At 41.2% G+C, this 22261-nt stretch overlaps 3 protein-coding genes across 3 annotated transcripts; 2 read left to right on the plus strand and 1 right to left on the minus strand.

The window, feature by feature from the left end:
- The first annotated feature begins 1913 nt into the window (after positions 1 to 1913).
- On the plus strand, positions 1914 to 2852 carry LOC134453980 (putative gustatory receptor clone PTE03). Its single transcript, XM_063204725.1, has one exon. It carries the CDS (start codon positions 1914 to 1916, stop codon positions 2850 to 2852), a length of 939 nt encoding a protein of 312 aa, XP_063060795.1.
- A 9408-nt stretch (positions 2853 to 12260) lies between these two features.
- On the minus strand, positions 12261 to 13193 carry LOC134453981 (olfactory receptor 4D11-like). Its single transcript, XM_063204726.1, has 3 exons — positions 12884 to 13193; positions 12633 to 12721; positions 12261 to 12434 (listed from the first exon to the last, which is right to left on the minus strand). Exons 1-3 carry the CDS (start codon positions 13191 to 13193, stop codon positions 12261 to 12263), a joined length of 573 nt encoding a protein of 190 aa, XP_063060796.1.
- A 3300-nt stretch (positions 13194 to 16493) lies between these two features.
- On the plus strand, positions 16494 to 19949 carry LOC134453982 (olfactory receptor 1468-like). The gene is made up of 3 exons (XM_063204727.1): positions 16494 to 16763; positions 18617 to 18865; positions 19554 to 19949. The coding sequence occupies exons 1-3, from the start codon at positions 16494 to 16496 to the stop codon at positions 19947 to 19949; spliced, it is 915 nt and encodes a 304-aa protein (XP_063060797.1).
- Positions 19950 to 22261: the final 2312 nt, after the last annotated feature.

Here is a 22261-nt window from a genome sequence, read left to right on the forward strand (position 1 = left end):
TTTCGCATGCTAATGGACAGTGGGAAATACATTTTGATCATAAAAAGCCATCCACTTACTCGATTTGTTAAGGCTATCAGAATAGAATCATATGTAGAAGCAATCGTTATTGGCAACATTAACTCTAAACATTTTAACAATATAGCCTAGGCGACATACAAAACACAAATAAATAATTACAAAGTAAAATTAAAACCGCTAATGTTTCAGAAAGCTGGCAGGCAAGATATTGGTGGAAGGACAGGCACCTATCATTACCGACAGCATCAGTAAATTCAAAGGTCGGTATGAGCAATCATGTCTTAAGCTCTGTCTTAAGTTCTGTTGTCAAAGCCCTTGACAGTGTAAAACATGTCATAGGCCTCTTGACATTCACAGCATATGATCTGCATACTAATGGCCTCCTACAACGCAGGGGTGAATTTCTCAAAACCAAAGTTGCTTACTACATTAGCTACTTTGTTGTTTTCAATGCATTTTCCCATTGGCAACTACCGAAGTTGCTAACAGGCTAACAACTTCTCTTTTGAGAAACTCACCCCAGGTCTGTCAACGTCACGATAATATACAGTATTACCCGCTGCTAATGACATACTATAGCAGTGATTCTCAAAGTGTGGTCCGGGGACCACTGCTGGTCCGCGACAGAGCTCAGGTGGTCCGTGAGGGGATTTCTACTTTTCCAAGACAAGCTAGCAGTAGGCTTTATTTGTAACAGTGTTGCAAAGCAATTTTCACCACAATGAGACAGGCTTGTAATGTGAATAAAAGGCAAGTGTCGAATTAGCACCCGTCATTCAGTTGACAGGTGGTCCCTGAACATTTTTAGGGAGACAAAGTGGTCCTCGGTCTGGAAAAGTTTGAGAAACGAACTCCACTAGAGGACAGACAGATATGCTGTTTTCTCAAATGTTACCCGTTACAGTATGTTGACAGTGAGACTTTACTAAACTAGTAATGATGAGTCATTAAAAACCTCATTGCAGTTTTCACTGGTATATAAGGGTGTACACAGTGTGAAGTAGCCACCTACGTATATACGTCACACATATATTTCCATGGTATAAACATTTCAAAACTTCAAAACTTCAACCTTTTCACCTGCCAGGGGGCCCCCTGATTGGCCAATAGTGAAACATTATTAAATTGTGACAAGATGCAATATTGAAAAAATGGATCTGTCATGTACAATACTAGTTGATAACATATGTTATCCGTAATTCCTAGCTCATCATTATGACACTGTCTAGTTCTATGTAAATTTGTTGCAAAATTTGCCCTCCAGGGGGGCCACAGCAACCTATAGCCTAAGCGCCCCGGGCCATATTAATCCAGCCCTGGCAGTGAATGTCTCCAGTGTAATTTAGTAATTTAGTAGTTTACACTGCCAGGGGTTTTGACGCCCGAACTTAAGGCTGAGCTGAAGCTGTGGTTATCCAGACTGGCCTTTAAACAGGCTGAGGCACAAGGTACAGGATTAGATAGCATGTCCTTCTAAACAACACGCTGAAACACTATTTTGAGTTTAACCCCTTAGCGCAGAGCCTATGTTATTATCCTACTGTCACCAAAATTGTAATGCCTATGTCTTAATTCGTTACTTAAGGCTCTCTAATGTCATAGCAATGTTGTTATGATGTAGTTGAGTATTTTCAGCAAATAGTGAATAGGCCTGCTGGCGACCCTATCTGCAGTAAGAGGCTACTTTAATCTTATACTGTATAGGTGGTTTGTATGTATCTCATGGTAAATATTTGTGGAATTATGGCTGACAACTTCAAGTGTTGCCACATAACTTGTAGAGATGTTTTTCTAATTGTTAAAATGTCCTGTGCATAGCCCTTTCACCATGCAAATGCGTGTTGTTGCCAAAATTCCACATTAGCAATCATGTGAGAGAACGGCAAAGTAAAATGAACAACAAAACTGTTCCAGCATACTTTCATTTCACCTCGTTTAGCATTTATGGAAATGCAAGAATAATTTATTTTCTATTAATGGTAATAGCATATTTTCTCATAGTTCTTTTCAATATGACTATATTGCTGGTTGTATTGAAGGACAAGTCTCTTCACGAGCAGCCCATGTATCTGTTGATGTGTTGCCTGCTATTCAACTCTCTGTACGGCAGCTCTGCGCTGTTTCCGAGGCTTTCAGCTGACCTTCTGTCTACAACTCACACAATATCCCGTCCTGCATGTTACACACAGCTATTTGTGGTTCACTCCTATGCAATCTCTGAGTTTGCTGTGTTAACGTTCATGGCATATGACAGGTACATCGCCATATCTGAACCTCTGCGATATCACAGCATTATGACACAGAGGAAGACTGGTCTGCTTATTTCATGTGCTTTTTCCTGGTCACTCGTTTGTGTGATTGTTGGAGTGTACTTATCTGCCAGACTACCCCTGTGTGGCAATAAGATACCACGATTATATTGTTCAAATTGGTCTGTTGTAAGACTTTCATGCGTGTCAACGGTAATTAACAATATTTGGGGCTTTTTTGTTACTGTGACCACAGTCTGTCTACCTGCTGGTTTCATATTGTTCACATACATCAGGATTCTCATTGTCTGCAGAAAAAGCACAGCTGAGTTCAGAGGCAAAGCACTGAAAACGTGTCTGCCGCACATTGTCAGTTTTGTCACCTATTCCATAGCAGTCTTCTCTGATATTACTCTTGGTCGGTACGAACCAGATGAAATTATAGTCGCTTTGTTAATTTCTCTTGAATATCTTATGATTCCGCCATTACTAAACCCTCTGATATATGGTCTAAGCTTGCCAGATATCCGAAGAAGAATTCTGAGAATGATCATTTCATTAAAGATTGTCCTTGAACGTTGAGTTCTTAGAAATGTATTTATCAGGAACATGACACCAAAAGAAAACATACTTAAATGTTTGAAATGTATTTCTTGCATTTTGATGAATCTGTTATGGGGCCTACACCTACTTTGCCCTCTGTAAATGGACCACTGGTGTTCTTCAGACATATTTTGAATGTCAGATGTCACACAATTTATACTTTGTAGCACATTGTCCTTACAAAATACATTTGGTACCACTTTATAATAAGGGGTGCATGAAAAGCATTGTGAAGACTTTGTAAATAATTGACTATTGGTAAACAAAACATTAACAAATATTTGTAAATGAGGGGAAATGTTATGCTAATATTTTGTATTTATCAAACATTTACAAATTGTTTGTGAATGAATAAAAAACACTCTGTTAAAAGGTTTGTAAAATCTTTAACATTTTATTTGTAGATATTTTCTAAAGCATTAATAAAACTTACTTCATCATAAAACATTTGTTAATGTGTTGTTCATGATTAGTAAATTATTATGTTATAATGTGAAACATGACTGCCTGATATTGCTATGTCGTAGTGGGAAATGTATTGCATAGTTCTAGTACAGTTTTTGGACAACTGATAAAGCATCTGTCCAGGCAACTCAAAAGTAGACAAAGAATAATTAAATAGTATGTGCCTACACGGATCACTCAATAAATGTACATGTAAATATACAGTAGCTGCAAGCAGCAATTTAAGGCTAAGCAGTGAACCAGTCTAAGTCGACATGACAGTAGAAAATAGACCTGACCAGCTGCGTTTCCCAAAAACTCCTAAGTAGTACTAAAGCCTAAGTAGTACTCCAGTATGAGGGGCCGCCTAGGCAATATAGGCCTACCAGAAATAGGTTTCACATCATAACTAAAAGCTTATGAATACACTATTTTACCTCGCACATGCACTTTAGCAAGAATTTTATTGACATGTATCAGAACAAAACGTTGTGTGTAGGCCAATACAAGTACCGTATTGGCCCGAATATAAGATGAACCTGAATATAAGGCGACCCCCCCATTTTCAGGCTCATGTTTTGGGGAATTTTTTTTTTTGAAGACTAAATTTTGTTTCACATTGGAAACTTCTTTCAAAATGCAGTTTTTAATTTGTTGGAAAATCAGAGGCTTTTTACACAGAAAAAAATGCACAATATAATTACTAAGAAATTTTCATGATAAAAGACCACAGATAAGATGGCTACTCACACCCTTTTCCTTTCTTTGCCCAGTAGGCACCTACAGCTGCCTGGACGCGCCTGTTCTAAGTGCAACGCAAACATAGCCAACACTCAGAGCATGTCTGCGCCAGCCAGGCAACCAGTCCAGTAGAGATAGGCTACCTATTGTGCAATGCACAGATTTTGCAAAATGCTTAGTTGACAGCAATATCTAGCCTAACCAGCATCCGTCTCGCCAAATCGCTGTTCATTTTATGCATCCAAAGTTTTCCATTGTACTAAACCGAACGTAACCAAAAGCAGATTGACGCATTGCATTTGAACAACCGTATCTCGGTCATTTCGTGAAAAAAAAATGGGGAAATTAACTTTAAACTTCGTGGTGCATTCACGTTATTGCCCTTTTTTCGTGGCTGGGCAACGCTTCCGCTGCCTATTCATTTGAATTGCCCGACTGCTGCCTAGCGACCCACTAGTTTGACGCCTTTTCGGTACCGTCACATGGTAATCAAACATTTCAAACAAGCAATTTAGGGTTAGAGTTAGGTTTAGGGTTAAGGTTAGGGTTAAGGTTAGGGTTAGGGTTAGGGTTAGGGTTAGGTTTAGGTTTAGGTTTAGGGTTAAGGTTAGGGTTAGGTTTAGGTTTAGGGTCGTATGACATAAGGCGTAAGTACCGAAAGGGCGTCGAATTAGTGAGTCCCGAGTGTATCAGCAGTGTTCTGTCAGCACCCCTCCCCGCCCCTGCAGACGCTTGGATAACCATAGCAACAACATGTGCTGAAAATACCGACCACGAGTTGCTAGGCAGCAGTCGGGCAATTCAAATGAATAGGCATTTTGAATTTTTAGCTGCAAAAATGACTGTACTTGGATCTTACTAGAAAATATTTGTTTATTACTTAGTAAACGTTCATGTAAAGATCAAATCTGGCAACAGGCAGCCTAGTTTCAATGAGCAGCATAGTTGCAGTACCCTTTTAACGGGCCTTCCCCGTCTCTTTCTCCCCGCTCATTTCCTGTCCCTCTGTTCCTTTACTGTCACAATAAAGGTATAAAAAGTGCAAAATGATTATGATATAGGCCTATATATAAAATCACGTGTACCAGGTTTGGTTTCAATCCGTTCAAAGACTGCCGAGACAAGTGCTCACATGTTGTTTTGCGACTTCTGTCAAATGATAGCTGATTTGTAGACAGCTTGCTGCAAAGAGCATTTTTACCACTACATTACATCACATTACATTTCATTTCATTTAGCTGACACTTGTTTTATTCAGGGTATTGGTTACAGTCCCTGGAGCAATGTGGGGTTAGGTGCCTTGCTCAAAGGCACTTCAGCCATGGATGCAGGTGTAGGGAGAGGTCAGGTGGGATTCGAACCTATAACCCCCAGATTGAAAGACCAACTCCCTAACCGTTAGGCCACGGCTGCCCCACTACTGAGAGAGTCACTTTTTGAAAATTGGATGTTCGTTTCAGAAGTTACAGGCAGAAATGTATCTCAACTTCTGACCTGTTGGTGGCACTAGAGGATTTAAGCTGGGGACTGGATTTTTTTGCGAGGAAAAAAAAAGGAGGAACATCAAAAGGGTGCACTGCAATTACCAAAATCAGTATCGATTGGCCCTACCGGTAGGCCACTCGTATACTGCGCGGCCGACCCGGGTTTGATTCCGGCTTGCTGTCTGTCCTCCACTGTCCTGTCATAAAAAAAAAACAATAAAGGCGTGAAAAGCCCCCAAAAAATGCTTAAAAAAAATCTTACGTATCAAAGTTGGAGGTACATGTATGCATGTCTATTCAGATGCAAGTGGTATTGATAGCCCTGCATTCCAAATCACAAGTTTTAAATTACACTTGTGAACTGAAAAGTGAAAGCCCATTGGGAAACTCCGACTCCCATTGTCATTGTGACACAGCACACAAGTGAACACTGCACACAACAAAATTGCATTTATGCCTCACCCATGCAAGGGGGCAGCCCTCAGACGGTACCATGCACAGGGTACCTCAGTCATGGAGGAGGATGAGGGAGAGCACTGGTTGATTACTCCCCCCACCAACCTGGCGGGTCGGGAGTCGAACCGGCAACCTCTGGGATACAAGTCTGACGCCCTAACCGCTCACCCATGACTGCCCGATACTTTTTACAGTTGTCAATACAGCTTTCATTATGCCACACCCATTTTTGACCGCATGCCGCATGCTCTATTGCATGACTTATGTTTGTAGAATATGCTTGTCGTCATGTTGCTCAGGGCTGTTTGGACATATTTTACCTCAAACTGTATCATATAAGCTACAAAATACTGTATGTGCGCTATCTGTGGCCATACATTTTTTCAATCCACACAACAATGGAATCTTAACTAAAACAGTCTAATAATAGACCATCACACGCCTACTAAGAAATAGAGAAGCAACTATTTGTCTTATTTTTAAGTAACTTTTATTGTGCTTCTATTCTTGTTATATTACAGGTTAAATTTGTCATACAGGAGCAATGTATCACTTACTGTCCAGCGGTGAGAACATACAGTAGCTCCATATTCAAAAGAAATAAAATTGTAATACATTTAGAAATGGAAACAATAGACCTTATATTAAACAGCATTTAGGCCTTCTGTCTTTATTAGAATAAGAATTGGAGGTAAATTATAAACATTGCTATGTTAGGGATGATACACACCACAATGAAACAAGCACGTAATAGCCATCTCCCATCATAACACAAGAACAAGGCCTGTGCATTTCTGTTAAATTATTTAGTCGTCAATACAAAAATTGCATCTTCACATTAATTGCTTCCTTCATCTTTCCTCTCTATCCATCTATCATACAGTTGACACACCGAAGGCTGATTCAACCAATTGGAAATGTGTCCATAATCAGCAATTGATATCTATTGTTGCCTACACATCTATCTATTCAAATAGGTAGTCGCCCATGTTACACTGGTGAACATAACTTTTTGTAAAATATTGCTCATAGAGCTATTTTCTGTTCGTACATGTTGAGGCAAAATATACAGTGTTGCCATTGATCTATAAAACAGAAGAGAAAATGGAATTTGTCCCTGTATAATTATATGTATAAAATATTAATCAGACCACAAATGATTCGGTTGATGAAGTGAAGGTTTATTTAACAAAGCACAGATCAATAAATAGCCAAAGCAAACCCATGCTATCTATCTGTTCACATCATAGTCGTCTACGGTCTTCTTGATAAAGCAATTGTGTATCTTCATTTGAATGGCCTCTTTAATCTTTTCTGTGCGTGCCCCATACACCACTGGGTTTAATACAGGAGCGATGATCAGGAAATAAAGAGATAACACAACGCGAGCAGCGTAGGGAACATGGCTCATGTCAAATCTACTCTGATACAGCTCAAAGGAACAGCCAATGAAAAAGGTGGATATGGACACCAAGTGTGGCGCGCAAGTATTCAATACTTTAGTTTGCCCTGTTCTCGTCAACTGAAGACACACTAGTATAATCCTAACATATGAATATATGATTACGACAAAGGGCAGGACGACATAGATAAATGTAACAGTTGCGCTGTATATCTTTACTGATACAGGGTCAGGACACGCGAGTTTCAATAAGGAGTAGTTGTCACAATACACTTTCTCTATCACATTACCACAGATGTTGAGGCTCGCTGTGAGTGACAGGGTGATCATTACCCGACCAAAAGGAATAAGCCAGACAAAGAAAATACATATGACGACAATTAAAGGAGATATTATCTGTTTGTAGTTTAGAGGAAAGCATATGGAAATGTACCGATCAAAAGCCATCATCATTAAATTCATCATCTCACATCCGCCGTATGTGTTGATGGAAAATATCTGGATGAAACAAGCCGCCCGAGATATCTGAAATGTTCCTGAAAGGATGTTTGAGACAATAAAAGGTGCGAGGCTAGAGCCGCCATACAAGTTAATGCATGCTAAGTTGCCAATGAGGATATACATAGGCTCATGTAGCCTCCTCTCAACACTAACAACATATATAATCAACAAGTTGCCAAATATCATAACGGGGTAAAATAAAGCCAAAACAGCAGCAAAAATATATCTTTCATCGTGTATCTGGCGATAGGCATCCAATATAAAAGTCACATTAGACATTTTTCAACAGCGCCTACAATACACATTTATGACTCACACACAGACTGTCAGGAAAAACAGGCTTAGGTTACATGATGGTGATACTTTCATTTCCCCTGCTCAGGTTTAAAGTAGCATTTTCCAAGCAATAAGCTATTTGTTTATGAAATAAACAACTTTCTGGTGAAGAGTTACACCCTGATAGCTGGTGTGCAGCGACTTTGAAGTAAATTCATGTATTGTCTACTGATCTGTACTGCGGCAAGTGGTCAACTGGCCTGTGGCTCTCCTCTTTATAAAGACTGAGGACACAGGGTATACTGTAAAGTACAACAATTGGAACTGAATAAGCAATGGGCTAAGTCCTGATTGGATGACTACAGCATACGTCATTGTTCATTACGATAATGACATGATGGCATTAGATAATCTGAATTAGTAAAATAGACTGCTGAAATACAGTAGATGTAATAAATAAATGATGTTTAGCTACCCTACAAAACAAGCTATCAAAATGTCAATGTAATAACAAAAATCAATGCCTGACAAGAGTTGATGTGGTCCATATTCAAATAACATGGTTTCAACATGTTTATGCTGCATCAATCAGGTTGGCTTTAAGCCCTGCAGGAGTTCGGCAGTTAGAAATTGTGGTATGAGCCAGGGGTGTAAATAATAATGTAAATTAATCGATCCATCGATCCTACGGCCGACGATTTGACCGATTTAGCGCAGATTTAGCGCAGAGCCTATGTTATAACCTTATTGTAATGGCTATGTCTTAATCTGTTACTTAAGGGTCTCACTAATGTCATAGCGATGTTGTCATGATGTAGTTCAGTATTTTCAGCAAATAGTGAATAGGCCCGGCGGCAACCCCATCTGCACTAAGAGGCTCCTCGAATTGTATCGTATCGAGGGGCATTCTTAAGTATAGAAAATAATCGAATCGCTGGCACCTGTCCAATGCCCTTGCTCCAGAACATAATAGAAGTAGAAAAGTAACTGGAAAAAATCTAATCGAATCGTATCGTGAATCGAAAGTATCGAAATTAATCGAATCCCTGCTTTAAGAAATTGGTACTGTATCGTATCGTCATGAAGGCTGTGATTTACTCCCCTAGTATGAGCTACTCGAATGTAAAGATATAGGCCCTATTAGGGATGCAAATTATCGATTAATTCATTAATCATTAGTTGATAGCCTTATCAATCGACTTACGATTAATTGATAAGCGGCGTTTTCCCCCCGAAATCTCAATGTTCCTCGAAAAAACACTACTCAATCTAAACATTTTAATTACAAATTCAGATAAAATACCACATTTAAATTAATTCTATTTCAATTCCTTAATCCAAAGGTGATTTAAATATTCCCACTATTCACACCCATCTTCAAACACACTCTTCACATGCCCATTTCACCTGGGTCTCTTTTCAGTTGAATTGCCGATTAATTGTGATTATTGTTTTTTAATCGATTAATGCATTGATGGATTAAAGTCGATTAATCGCTTAATCGTTTGCATCCTTAGGCCCTATAGTATGTCACAGAAGCTACAGTAGTGCACATTTCTGCAGATTTGCAAGAATATCTTTTCATGGGACAGCATGCAGCACATCGCCATCCAACACTCATGCAGAACACCGCTGTGTGTTTCTCTATGGCTCTCCACTCACACTGCTAAATGGAGGGAAGAATTTGAATCGTTTGGTACTATTACTTTTCTTTAAATAAAAATATTGATTAAAATATTGTGATATCAATACTCTATTTCCTGTAATAATTGTGATATTTTTATTTTTTACCACAATCGAGCAGCCCTACATTGCATTACATTACTTAGTTGGATGAAGGTGTAAGGAGAGGTAAGGGTTCGATTCACACCTGCCACCCTCTGATCATAGGACCACCTCCCTACCCATAAGGTCACAGCTGCCCCGGCCCAAACATCATGAAAGGGGTTTTTTTTCGTGTGTGAGACACAAGGCCAGGTTACTAGAATCAGCACAAAACAAACTGGGTTTCTTCTCATGGACTAGCCCCAGGGATGACTGAAGCTTCTTTTTTGTACACTAAGGGAGACGCAGGTGCATCGAAACATCATGTTGTGCACCAAAAAAAAACCCTCAAAGAGTAAGTTAGGGGTCTTAAACACCAGGGCGGTAAAGCGTCGCGAAACGGCCGTGTTTTTTACCGGCGTCGGTGAAAATACATTGAAACATACCTGTCCTTACACACCAACCGGCGGTAGTCGGGCGTCAGCGGCGCGGGAGCCGGCTCCGTGCCGCGCTGCATTTGGAAAATAGAACTTGAGCGTATTTTTCACGCCGGCGATCGGCGGTGTCTCATTCAGATGAATGTCAAAGTAGCACACTAGCTTTAGCTGTGGGTTTTTTTTTTAACAGGACTGGCCGCGCACACCGACGCTGTCAGTGTGAAAGGCAGAGAAAAACACAGGCCGAAACTAAGCAGAAAGACCACGTTCGTCCCGCGACCGTTCCGTTCCGCCTTGGTATGTTTTGGCCCTTGTAGTCTGCACATCCAAACGTCTGACCTGGGAGCAGGACAAGTAAATTCAGATAAGAAAGAGAAAAGAAGCTTCAACTAGGGTGTTCTGCTCCCACTTGTTTGAACGGGGTCAGCTCTATATTCCCACAGCCCATTGGTCCCACAGCTTATCCCTAAGAAAGTATTCAAATATAGATCCTATGTTCCACAACTCCATGTTCCCACATTTCCGAGTAAAGTAAGAGCATGTGCCTTTCTCCCCAACATGGAACATAGGACCTACATTTGAATAAAGTCTTAGAAATTTGAGAACATGGAGCAGTAGGAATATGTTGTGGGACCAATGGGCTGTGGGAACATAGACACACTCCCTGTTTGAACAGAACATCCCTGTGGTCATCCCTGGGTCTATTTGATGAGAAGTAGCCAAGTTTTCTCTGATTGTACTGTCCTGCATCCCCAAACCATTCCCAACAGTCCCACTACCGAGCTTGACTAGCCAGATGATGCACTTTTTTGTGAAACTCACTTGTTTACCACCACCACACATGCTTGACACCTTGTAAAGCAAATATGTTTATCTTGGTCACAAGAGAGATGAAAATACCAAGGATATGGATCACTGGAGCCATATCGTGTGGTCTGATGAGACCAAGATATAATATAATGCGTAATATAATGCATAATTCCACTTCTATATAATGCGTTATATAATGCATAATATAATGCATAATATAATGTGTAATATAATGCGTAATATAATGCATAATGCCACTTCTTGGAAATGCTGTCTGCAGTCCTGTTGTACGGTACTTGTAACTTTAAAGTGATTTTGTGATTTATTTTGATACAAGTCTTTCATTGATTGAAAAATGATAGTGTCAGCACAGCAGGCGTGTCAGCATGTGATAATACATTTGGATGACAATAGTATGGACAATGTCCTGTGTGTCATCAGATGTTTATTAAAGACACTAAATGAATAAAGGCGTACACACTGAAGAAGGGCTCTACCCAAAACATTTGTGGGCGAATAAACACAGAAAAACCTGAAGAGTGCTGTCCTTTGCTTTCTTTATTCATTTATGGTCTATGTGGGATTCAACACCCAGCAAATAAGTATAAATAAGTATAAATTAGTATAATCATACAAAGGCAATCCAAATATGTCTGAACAACACAAGACACAAGTGTTATGGTATATGGGCCATAGTACAATCATGTCAAATCTACTCTGATATAGCTCAAAATAAACTCCAATAAAACTGTAAATATGAGGACATCCCCTTCACCCCAAAACTGTAATTGATAACTACATGTTCATCAACAAGGTGTCTTTAGTTGGAGTCATTGTAGCATGTTATACAGGTGAATTGATAGAACATAACTATTTGCAAAATTTAGCTCACAGAGCTATGTTTTGCACACGTTGAGTGTTGCCATTGACCTATAAAACAAAAGAGAAAAGGGTATATGTCCCTGTATAATTCTATTAACACAACATTAATCAGACCACTTATAATACTGTTGATGACATGAAGGTTTATTTAACAAAGCAGACATTAATAAATAGCCAAAGCAAACCCATGCTATCTATCTGTTCTCTTCTTCTTCATGAAGCAATTGTGTATTTGAATTGCCTCTTTAATCTTTTCTGTGCGTGCCCCATATACCACTGGGTTTAATACGGGGGCGACGATCAGGAAATAGAGAGATAACACAACGCGAGCAGCATAGGGAACATGGCTCATGTCAAATCTACTCTGATACAGCTCAAAGGAACAGCCAATGAAAAAGGTGGATATGGACACCAAGTGTGGCGCGCAAGTATTCAATACTTTAGTCTGCCCTGTTCTCGTCAACTGAAGACACACTAGTATAATCCTAACATATGAATATATGATTACGACAAAGGGCAAGACAACATAGATAAATGTAAAAGTTGCGCTGTATATTTTTACTGGTACAGGATCAGGGCATGCGAGTTTCAATAAGGAGTAGTTGTCACAGTACACTTTCTCTATCACGTTACCACAGATGTGGAGGCTCGCTGTGAGCGACAGGGTGATCATTACCCGACCAAAAGGAATAAGCCAGACGAAGAAAATACATACGACGACAATTAAAGGAGATATTATCTGTTTGTAGTTTAGAGGAAAGCATATGGAAATGTATCTATCAAAAGCCATCATCATTAAATTCATCATCTCACATCCGCCGTATGTGTTGATGGAAAATATCTGGATGAAACAAGCCGCCCGAGATATCTGAAACGTGCCTGAAAGGATGTTTGAGACGATAAAAGGTGCGAGGCTAGAGCCGCCATACAAGTTAATGCATGCTAGGTTGCCAATGAGGATATACATAGGCTCATGTAGCCTCCTCTCGACACTAACAACATATATAATCAACAAGTTGCCAAATATCATAACAGGGTAAAGTAAAGCCAAAACAGCAGCAAAAATATATCGTTCATTGTGGATCTGGCGATAGGCATCCAATATAAAAGTCACATTAGACATTTTTCAACAGCGCCTACAATACACATTTATGACACACACAGACTGTCAGGAAAAACAGGCTTAGGTTACATGATGGTGATACTTTCATTTCCCCTGCTCAGGTTTAAAGTAGCATTTCCCAAGCAATAAGCTATTTAACAACTTTCTGGTGAAGAGTTACACCCTGATACCTGGTGTGCAGCGACTATGAAGTAAATGCATGTATTGTCTACTGATCTGTACTGCTGCAAGTGGTCAACTGGCCAGTGGCTCTCCTCTTTATAAAGACTGAGGACACTCGGCATACTGTACGTTTCCACACCTGGAACTGAATAAGCAATGAGGTAAGTCCTGATTGGATCACTACAGCAATGAGGTAAGTCCTGATTGGATCACTACAGCAATGAGGTAAGTCCTGATTGGATCACTACAGCGTTGCTGAATGTTCATTATGATAATGATATGATGACATTAGATAATCTGAATTAGTAAAATAGACTGCTGAAATTTCTCGAAATGTACCTCACAAAAGTGAGTACACCCTGTGTTAAAATCCATGGCTGGATTGGCCATATGGCATAAAGGGCATTTACCTAGAGCAGTGATTCTCAAAGTGTGGTCCGGGGACCACTGGTGGTCCGCGACAGAGCTCAGGCGGTCCGTGAGGGGATTTCTACTTTTCCAAGACAAGCTAGCAGTGGTAACATTATTACAATGCTAAACATACTAACGTCATATTGTCACCACTACAAGACAGGCTTATAATGTGAGTAAAAAGTAAATTATCTGGATCGAAATTAGTAGTGTGAGTGTGGAATTAGCACCCCTCAACTGTCAATTCAGTGGACATGTGGTCCCTGAACATTCTTGAGGGGACAAAGTGGTCCTCGGTCTGAAAAAGTTTGAGAAACACTGACCTAGAGCAGTGTTTCTTCAACCTTTTTTTAGGCGAGGCATCCTTTCAATTCATGAAAAATTTCAAGGCACCCCAAACCAACAAGCCGTAACATGGCATCGCATCCGATACCACACAAGCTTACAAAAAGTAAGACATTTGAAGACGTTCGAAGCTGCAGCTCTATCTCAGACAGGCTATGTGTAGGCCATACTGGGGTGACCGAAATTTACTTTGTTGTGCGTAAATGGTAGATGAAAGATTCCACTGACTAAGCATTCATTTATTCATTTAGACAATTATGAATTATATTACATCATTTATTTATATTATATATTGAGGTCAATTTCACATATCTTCAGCCAGGTTTACGCGACACCCCTGAGGGGGTTGTGTGGCACCCCAGGGTGCCCCGGCACCCCTGTTTAGAAACATTGACCTAGAGGACTGTTGGTGATTTTTAGCCTGGCCTCACCCTCAATGGTATCAGTCCTCATGCTGCTACAGAGGCCTCTCCACGGTAGTGAAATAGAAATGAAGCATTTGGCTGTTGCAGTCAACATAACTCATATTAGATTCATTGGTAACACTTTATTTTAGGGATACATCTATTAGCACTAATACATACAATGTGCCTATATAAGTAACTTGTAAGGCGTGTACAAAGCAAAATCAAACATTTGTTAGGCATGTATTGCAAATGTCTTGTTCATGCACAATAAGGGATTTATTACCAATTTAACCTTAGTAAGGTTAGTAAATTCATTTAATGTCAATACATTACTTGTATATGCATCATTGTCTCTCTGGATGCCTGTTGGACTGGTCTGGTGGTACTATGCACTGATGATGGCTTAGACCAGTGGTTCCCAAACTTTTTTCCTTGCGCACCCCCTTGTACATTTCAATGTGGTTCGCGCACCCCCTAATCGAATGTTTTGGTGTACTTATTGACACTCAAATATGGCTTCACTGCACAAGTCATTGTACATTATGCAGAGTCATTTAGGGAATCCTCATTTTCCAATATACCTCAATATTCCTAAAGTATACAATTCACCATACAATTAAAAACTACGTCATTTTCTTTAAATCTGTATAGAAACGCATATCCACCATTGCTCAATTCAGCTCACGCACCCCCTTGTGGCAGGCCACGCAACCCCAGGGGTGCACGCACCCCAGTTTGGGAAACCCTGGCTTAGACTAAGCAGTGTTGCCAGATGTGTGTGTCTCAAATCCCACCCAAAAGGTGCTCAAAAACTGCCAAGAGGTGCTAAATTCCGCCCAATTTCAACAAATTGCATTGATTTCTATGGGCATAAAACTACAGAAAAAAAAAACAGCAAATGGACGATTTTTCCCGTTTTTTTTTTTTTTTTGCAGACGACCATCCCAAGCAGCGGTAACCGCCCAATCTGGTAACACTGCCACTAAGTATGTGTACTTGTTGCATTGATGAGAGGCGAATGGGCTACTGATAATTAAAACAAAGATAAGATTTTGAGCCCTTGTATCTATGTGATTGGCCAGTGGGATGGGAAATGGGTTATGTCGGGGTGGGAGGTGACCCAGGCCAAACAAAAAAAACCCACTCAAATACAACACACACACACACACACACACACGCATGCACGTGCACGTGCACACACACACACACACACACACACACACACACACACACACACACACACACACACACACACACACACACACACACACAAAATATGTCATATTCTAAAGATGGGCTAAGACAGGAATTTTCCTGGCCAGACTCACACTTTGGTACCCATAGTATAGATGCTGAACTAAACATTGTAGCACAGTAATCCCCTAATGATGATAATAATAATAATAATAATAATAATAATAATAATAATAATAATAATAATAATAATAATAATAATCAGCATCATCATCATCATAATTAAACTAAACTCATTATAATAACTAAAGCGCTGTATTATTAACAACACTGCATCCCCTATTCACCAGTTCATACATGTAAATACATTACATTTCTAAATGTTTTTAATGAAAAAAAAAAAACCCACATGACATGTCTAATGTCAGAGTGTATGACGAAGGCAGTGCTTGTTTACTGGTTTGCATACAGAGGATTTGATAGGGCCAGCGATATGACAAATCTCAAAGGTGAAAGGTGTTGGATGGTGGCTTAACACTTTATAAACGCACACACCAAACACTGCAGCGCACACAAGTGCATTTCTTTCACACAGTCTGCACACACACAGTCTCCTCCTAGTGATTTCCTATGCAACAAGGGACTAACTGCCTATCGTATAGGATGTGATGTGTTGTATGTTATTTACCATTTGTATTGTTGGCGTTGTACGTATATTTGCTGTGACATTTCAATGGCTGCCATGTCTCCTGCTGGAATAGCTAATGCTACGGGGACGTTCATGTTTGTCCTCAACAGCATCAATGACACAGACACACACAAGCAGCTCTACCTCGCTGTGGCACTGACTGCCTATCTCTTCACTGTATTTGTCAACTTGACGTTGATCGTTACCATTTGCTTGGAGAAGGCTCTGCATGAGCCGATGTATTTTTTCGTGTGTAACCTGTGCGTCAATGCCATGCTGGGTGCTAACACGTTCTATCCCAGGTTCATATTCGACCTGTCCACCCAGGTCTACCTCATCTCATACTACGAGTGTTTGCTACAGGTGGGTATTAGCCTAGTACACTGTAAAAAAATATCAGTGATATGTCATGATAACTATTTTATTCTGCTATACACTGCAATACTACAGGTAGGTATTCCAAGAACCTGGCTCAGTACACTGTAAAAACAACATATCAGTGATAAGTTAGTGAAATATATCAGTGATATAAAGTTTTTTTTTTTTATTCTGCTCTACACTGCAATGGCAATATTTTTTTCTAAAACTACACAACTTGAAATCACAAGTTTACCAGCTGCTTCAGAATTACAAGTTAATTTAACTTACAATAAAGATTTAAATTAACTTGGAATTCTGAGGCAGCTGATATTTGTTACAGTGTAGAAAAACAGGTTTAAGTTAACCTTGAGGTAGTTGGAACTGCAGTCCTCATTTTTTTTAACCAAATGACACCTGTGGGCTATTTATTAGTAAGTTTACCACTTCATGTTGTTTGAGGATTATCGTTTAATTTGTTGGCCATTGGATTGTTTTTCTTTGACCTGTGTTAATGTCTGTTGTGTATAATATGTGTTTCTTGAAATGTTCATGTGGGTATTCTGTGCATTTGTGGTAGCTACTTGACACCTTAGTTTCCTTCCGGAAATCAAGTTGCCCCCTAATCCACACAGTACCGCCAGTGGCACGCTGTAATAGTCATTGTTAGGTTATTTACCATAGTATTACTTTACTATCACTAGTACAATTACTATTACTATTTTACATAACATTACCCTAAGCTGATTTTTAAAAAAAAATCCAAAGCGATTTACAGTTTTTTAAGTACAGGATAATGGTTACAATCCCTGTAGAAATGTGTGCTTAGGTGCCTTGCTCAAGGGCACCTCCACCATGGAGTGAGATAGGGAGAGGTAAGGGTGGGATTCAAACCTGCAGTCCTCTGATCTAAAGTCCATCTCCTTAACCACGAGGCCAGTGTTTCCCAACCTTTTTTGTCTCGCGTACCCCTTAAACCTCTTTGTTGTGCTATGAGTACCCCCTAATTCATGTTCTACAAACTTTGTATATTGCTTTCTCTGTCCTGATGTGACTGCTCCATACATTTGTTATAATAATAGCATCTTTCTAAGTACCCCCTGCAGTGTGCTTGCGTACCCCTAGTGGTACACGTACCCCTGGTTGGGAAACACTGCACTAGACCACGGCTGCCCATAACATTATATAACAGAGGGCCTTAAGTAATGCACTATGGCTCGGTCATTGGCATTCTGGTAACAGCAAATGTATAGTGTCGTGTTTTAACGGGTTAAGTGACTGTAGCCTCCTACTCCACTTCCCTCCTCCCCAGATCTGCTTCCTATTCCACTACCTCAGTGTTGCCAGAGGGGAAATGCTGAATTATCACCAAAGCATCAGAATTATTGTTTTTTGGGGGGGATATTATCGTACAAGACCCAAATTGTTTTTTTCAAGCCATCGAAATGAACTGAATGACAACTCTGAAATTATCGTACATCATTTTTTTTTCATACAGAGGACAAAATTATGGTACAAATACGATAATTATCGTACATCTGGCAACACTGTACTGCGTGTTCTGATTGTACTCCTGTACTTCACTATTCCCCAGAACTGCTTCATATACTACTACGTGTTCTAGAACTGCTTCATATTCTACTAGGTGTTCTAGAACTGCTTCATATTCTACTGCGTGTTCTGATTGTACTCCTCTGCTTCACTGCTCCCCAGAACTGCTTCATATACTACTATGTGTTCTAGAACTGCTTCATATTCTACTATGTGTTCTAGAACTGCTTCATATTCTATTACGTGTTCTAGAACTGCTTCATGTTCTATGTGTTCTGATTGTACTCCTCTGCTTCACTGCTCCTCAGAACTGCTTAATATTCTACTACGTGTTCTGCGAGTACACGTCCCTGGCGGTGATGGCGTACGACCGCTTCGTGGCGGTGTGCCGTCCGCTGGAGTACCACTCGGTGATGACGCCGCGGCGCGTGCTGCACCTGGTGCTGTTCACCTGGCTCTTCACGCTGGTCGAGGTGGCGGTGGGCGGTGGGCTGACCTCACGCCTCCCCATGTGCGGCACCCGCATCACCAGGATCTACTGCTCCAACTGGCCCATAGTGAGAGTCATTTTTGTTACTCATTCTCTTTCTCCTTCTCTCTCTCTCTCTCCCTCCTTCTCTCTCTCTCTCCCTCCTTCTCTCTCTCTCTCTCTCTTTATCTCTCTCTCTCTATCTCTCTCTCCTTTTCATCTCTTCATCTTCCCAAGCTACTCCAAACTAGTTGGACACTGGGACATTTCCAATATAATATTTGCCACTTCTCATAAATAGCTCGGATCTACTACTCCAACTGGCCCATAGTGAGACGGCTACGTGCTGTTGTTCATCCACGGGGTCCGGTCTTTTGTCACTCTAATCAGCTGCTGTGATAGACAACACCTGTTGTCTAGGCTACCTGTTGCCTAGTGACGTCAGCTGCTTTTGACACTAGTCAGCCTAGTTTGACACTAGTCGGTGCGTAGCTGCTATCTCTAGCCTACAATGGATTTAACTTAACATTAAATAAAGAAATGTCCCCGCCATGTGTGAATCATTTAAGTATATCCATATAATAAGCGGGTTAACGTTCGGTGAGTCGGTCGCTTTGTGGAATAACAGCACTTCAGAGAGAACGCTCCGCTCCGCGTCGGGGTCTAAAGATTCTCTCTGTCGTGCTGCTATTCCACGGTAGCGACCTTCTCGCCGAACGTTAACCCTTACATAATGTACTGTAATGTAATATAAGTGAATGTAATGTGTTTTGCAGGTGAAGCTCTCCTGCCCGGGCGCAGACACCACGGGGAACAGCTTGTACGGCTACGTGCTGTTGTTCATCCACGTGTCCCAGGCCATGCTCATCGTCGTGTCCTACATACACATCATCCGCACGTCCCTGCGGTCCACGTCCGGCTGGGCCAAGTTCCTGCAGACCTGCCTACCGCATCTCATCACGCTCGTGAACTTTAACGTGGCGCTGGTTCTGGACATGTTTGACTCGAGGTTTGGCCTTTACCAGAGATCGCAGGCCAGCAGGAATTTCATGAGCGTGGAGTTTCTCGTCGTTCCCCCGTTGATAAATCCCCTCATCTACGGGATGTCCCTGACGAAGATCCGAAGAAGGATAATAAAGTTTTGCAAACACCAAATTAAGCCCACGATTTGACAAAAGGTTTTAAATGACGATGAGAGGCCAGTGTAGTGATTTCTATCGTTGAAGACATATTTACTGGGGGTATGAATTAGCTAAAACCCAACATGTTAAATGTTCTAAACATGTTCTAAATATGACGAAACACAAACACATGTTGTATAATAGCATATTTACATGTAGCCTATATGTATGCACATTTATACATGTATTTATTAATTACCTGTATATTTATATTTGCGTGCGTAAACTGTGTGCCAAAGTTCTGTATGTTTTCACCGTTGGTTTCTACCATAAATTTGTAATGTGCTTTTCAGACAAACCAATGACTACCCATTCAATGTGTATTGTACTTAAACACTTTTAACCACTTAGCGCACAGCCTATGTTATAACCTTACTGTCACCAAAAGTGTTATGGCTATGTCTTAATCTGTTACTTAAGGCTCTCAGTGATGTCATAGCAATGCTGTTATGATGTAGATGAGCATTTTAAGCAAACAGTGAATAGGCCCACTGGCGACCCCATCTGCACTAAGAGGCTACAAAGTTGGCCCAGAGTGTAGTGGAAAGCGCGCACATCCAGCAAAAAAGCATCAGCAGGTGCCAAATCAAAAACTGTCACATGTAGGAGCGGGAAAGGATCTGCACACTGCTTGCAAAAGACTTAATTTATTATGAGCAATGTTTTGATCAGGCATCTTGAGATGCCTGAAGAAGATCTATGATCGAAACGTTGCTCCTAATAAATTACGTTTTTTGCAAGCAGTGTGCAGATCCTTTCCCGCTCCTACAAAGTTGGCCCAGCTGGTCTCATAGGACTCAATGTTAAGTGCTAGCATGGAGGTAAAATTTGCACTGCCATACCCCGGGAACGGTTGAAAGTACAGGAGAACGGTAAAACCCTATTATTTAACTCAAGGGGAGGTGTAAAATAAGTTTATTTCCAAAAATGGGACAGTATCACTTTAAGCAAACAGTGAATAGGCCCGCTGGTGACCCCATCTGCACTAAGAGGCTACAAAGTTGGCCCAGCCTTGGCTTAAAACGACTGGGACCTCTACTGCTACTGTACACCAATGACGCTGGTTCAATTCCAGCCCGGGTCGTTTGCCGATCCTTCCCTGTCTCTCTCTCCCGGGTCGTTTGCCGATCCGTCCCTGTCTCTCTCTCCTGGGTCGTTTGCCGATCCTTCCCTGTCTCTCTCTCCCGGGTCGTTTGCCGATCCTTCCCTGTCTCTCTCTCCCGGGTCGTTTGCCGATCCGTCCCTGTCTCTCTCTCCCGGGTCGTTTGCCGATCCTTCCCTGTCTCTCTCTCCCGGGTCGTTTGCCGATCCGTCCCTGTCTCTCTCTCCCGGGTCGTTTGCCGATCCGTCCCTGTCTCTCTCTCCCGGGTCGTTTGCCGATCCGTCCCTGTCTCTCTCTCCAGACTTGTTTCCTGTCTTTCTCCCACAGTCCTGTCTGGAAAAAAAAGCTGAATGTTCTTGTACCATCCCTGTACTGTTACGTGGCGCTATTCCAACATGTCGCTATTCCGACGTCAATGTCTATTGTCGGAATGCCAACACGTTTTCCACCGTCCGCCACTATTCCTACATGCCGCTATTCCAACATCCCTAACCTTAACCCTAACCCTAACCCTAACCCCTAAAAAGTGTCGGAATAGCGGAATAGCGCTATGTCGGAATAGCGATTGCCCCCCTCCCTGTACTGTGTGTGGTGGGTTATTTATTTCACCAATGAGGCTGGCGGGTCGGCTACATCATGCTGTTCGAGCAGGTCTTGTACCGTCCCTGTACTGTGTGTGGTGGGTTGTTTATTTCACCAATGAGGCTGGCGGGTCGGTTACATCGTGCTGACAGGTGACAGCCAGTGCCAATTAAACAGAGGAAGATACCACTGATTTGGTGATTTGCTTTTTTGCTTTTATTTATTATTCACAGTAGATAGGCAAATTACCTCAGGGATGTCAGGATGGAGTCAAACACGCGACCCCAGTGTAATGGTCCAGCGCCTTAGTCCACTGCACCCACCCCAAATGTTTATTTTAATTTCTTCTGGTAGCTTCTAGGATTGTTGCTATGATGCGGTATACAGGCCAACAGGCCAACAGGCCAAGTGTGATGACGTACTGCGTATTGCCTCTCCCCCTCAGGAGGCCTAGTGGTGAGATATAACTCAATCTCCTACACGTCTCTCTCCCTTCAAAGAGGGAGCTGTTCATTGTACTCATTACACGTGGCAGATGCTTTTATTCAAAGCTACTTACAAAGCAGTGCGGAGGGTGCAGAGTACAGCAGTGTGCAAGCAATGTAGAACAAAGCGCAGC

This window comes from Engraulis encrasicolus, chromosome 8, assembly GCF_034702125.1.
Source record: "Engraulis encrasicolus isolate BLACKSEA-1 chromosome 8, IST_EnEncr_1.0, whole genome shotgun sequence".
Taxonomy (NCBI): domain Eukaryota; kingdom Metazoa; phylum Chordata; class Actinopteri; order Clupeiformes; family Engraulidae; genus Engraulis; species Engraulis encrasicolus.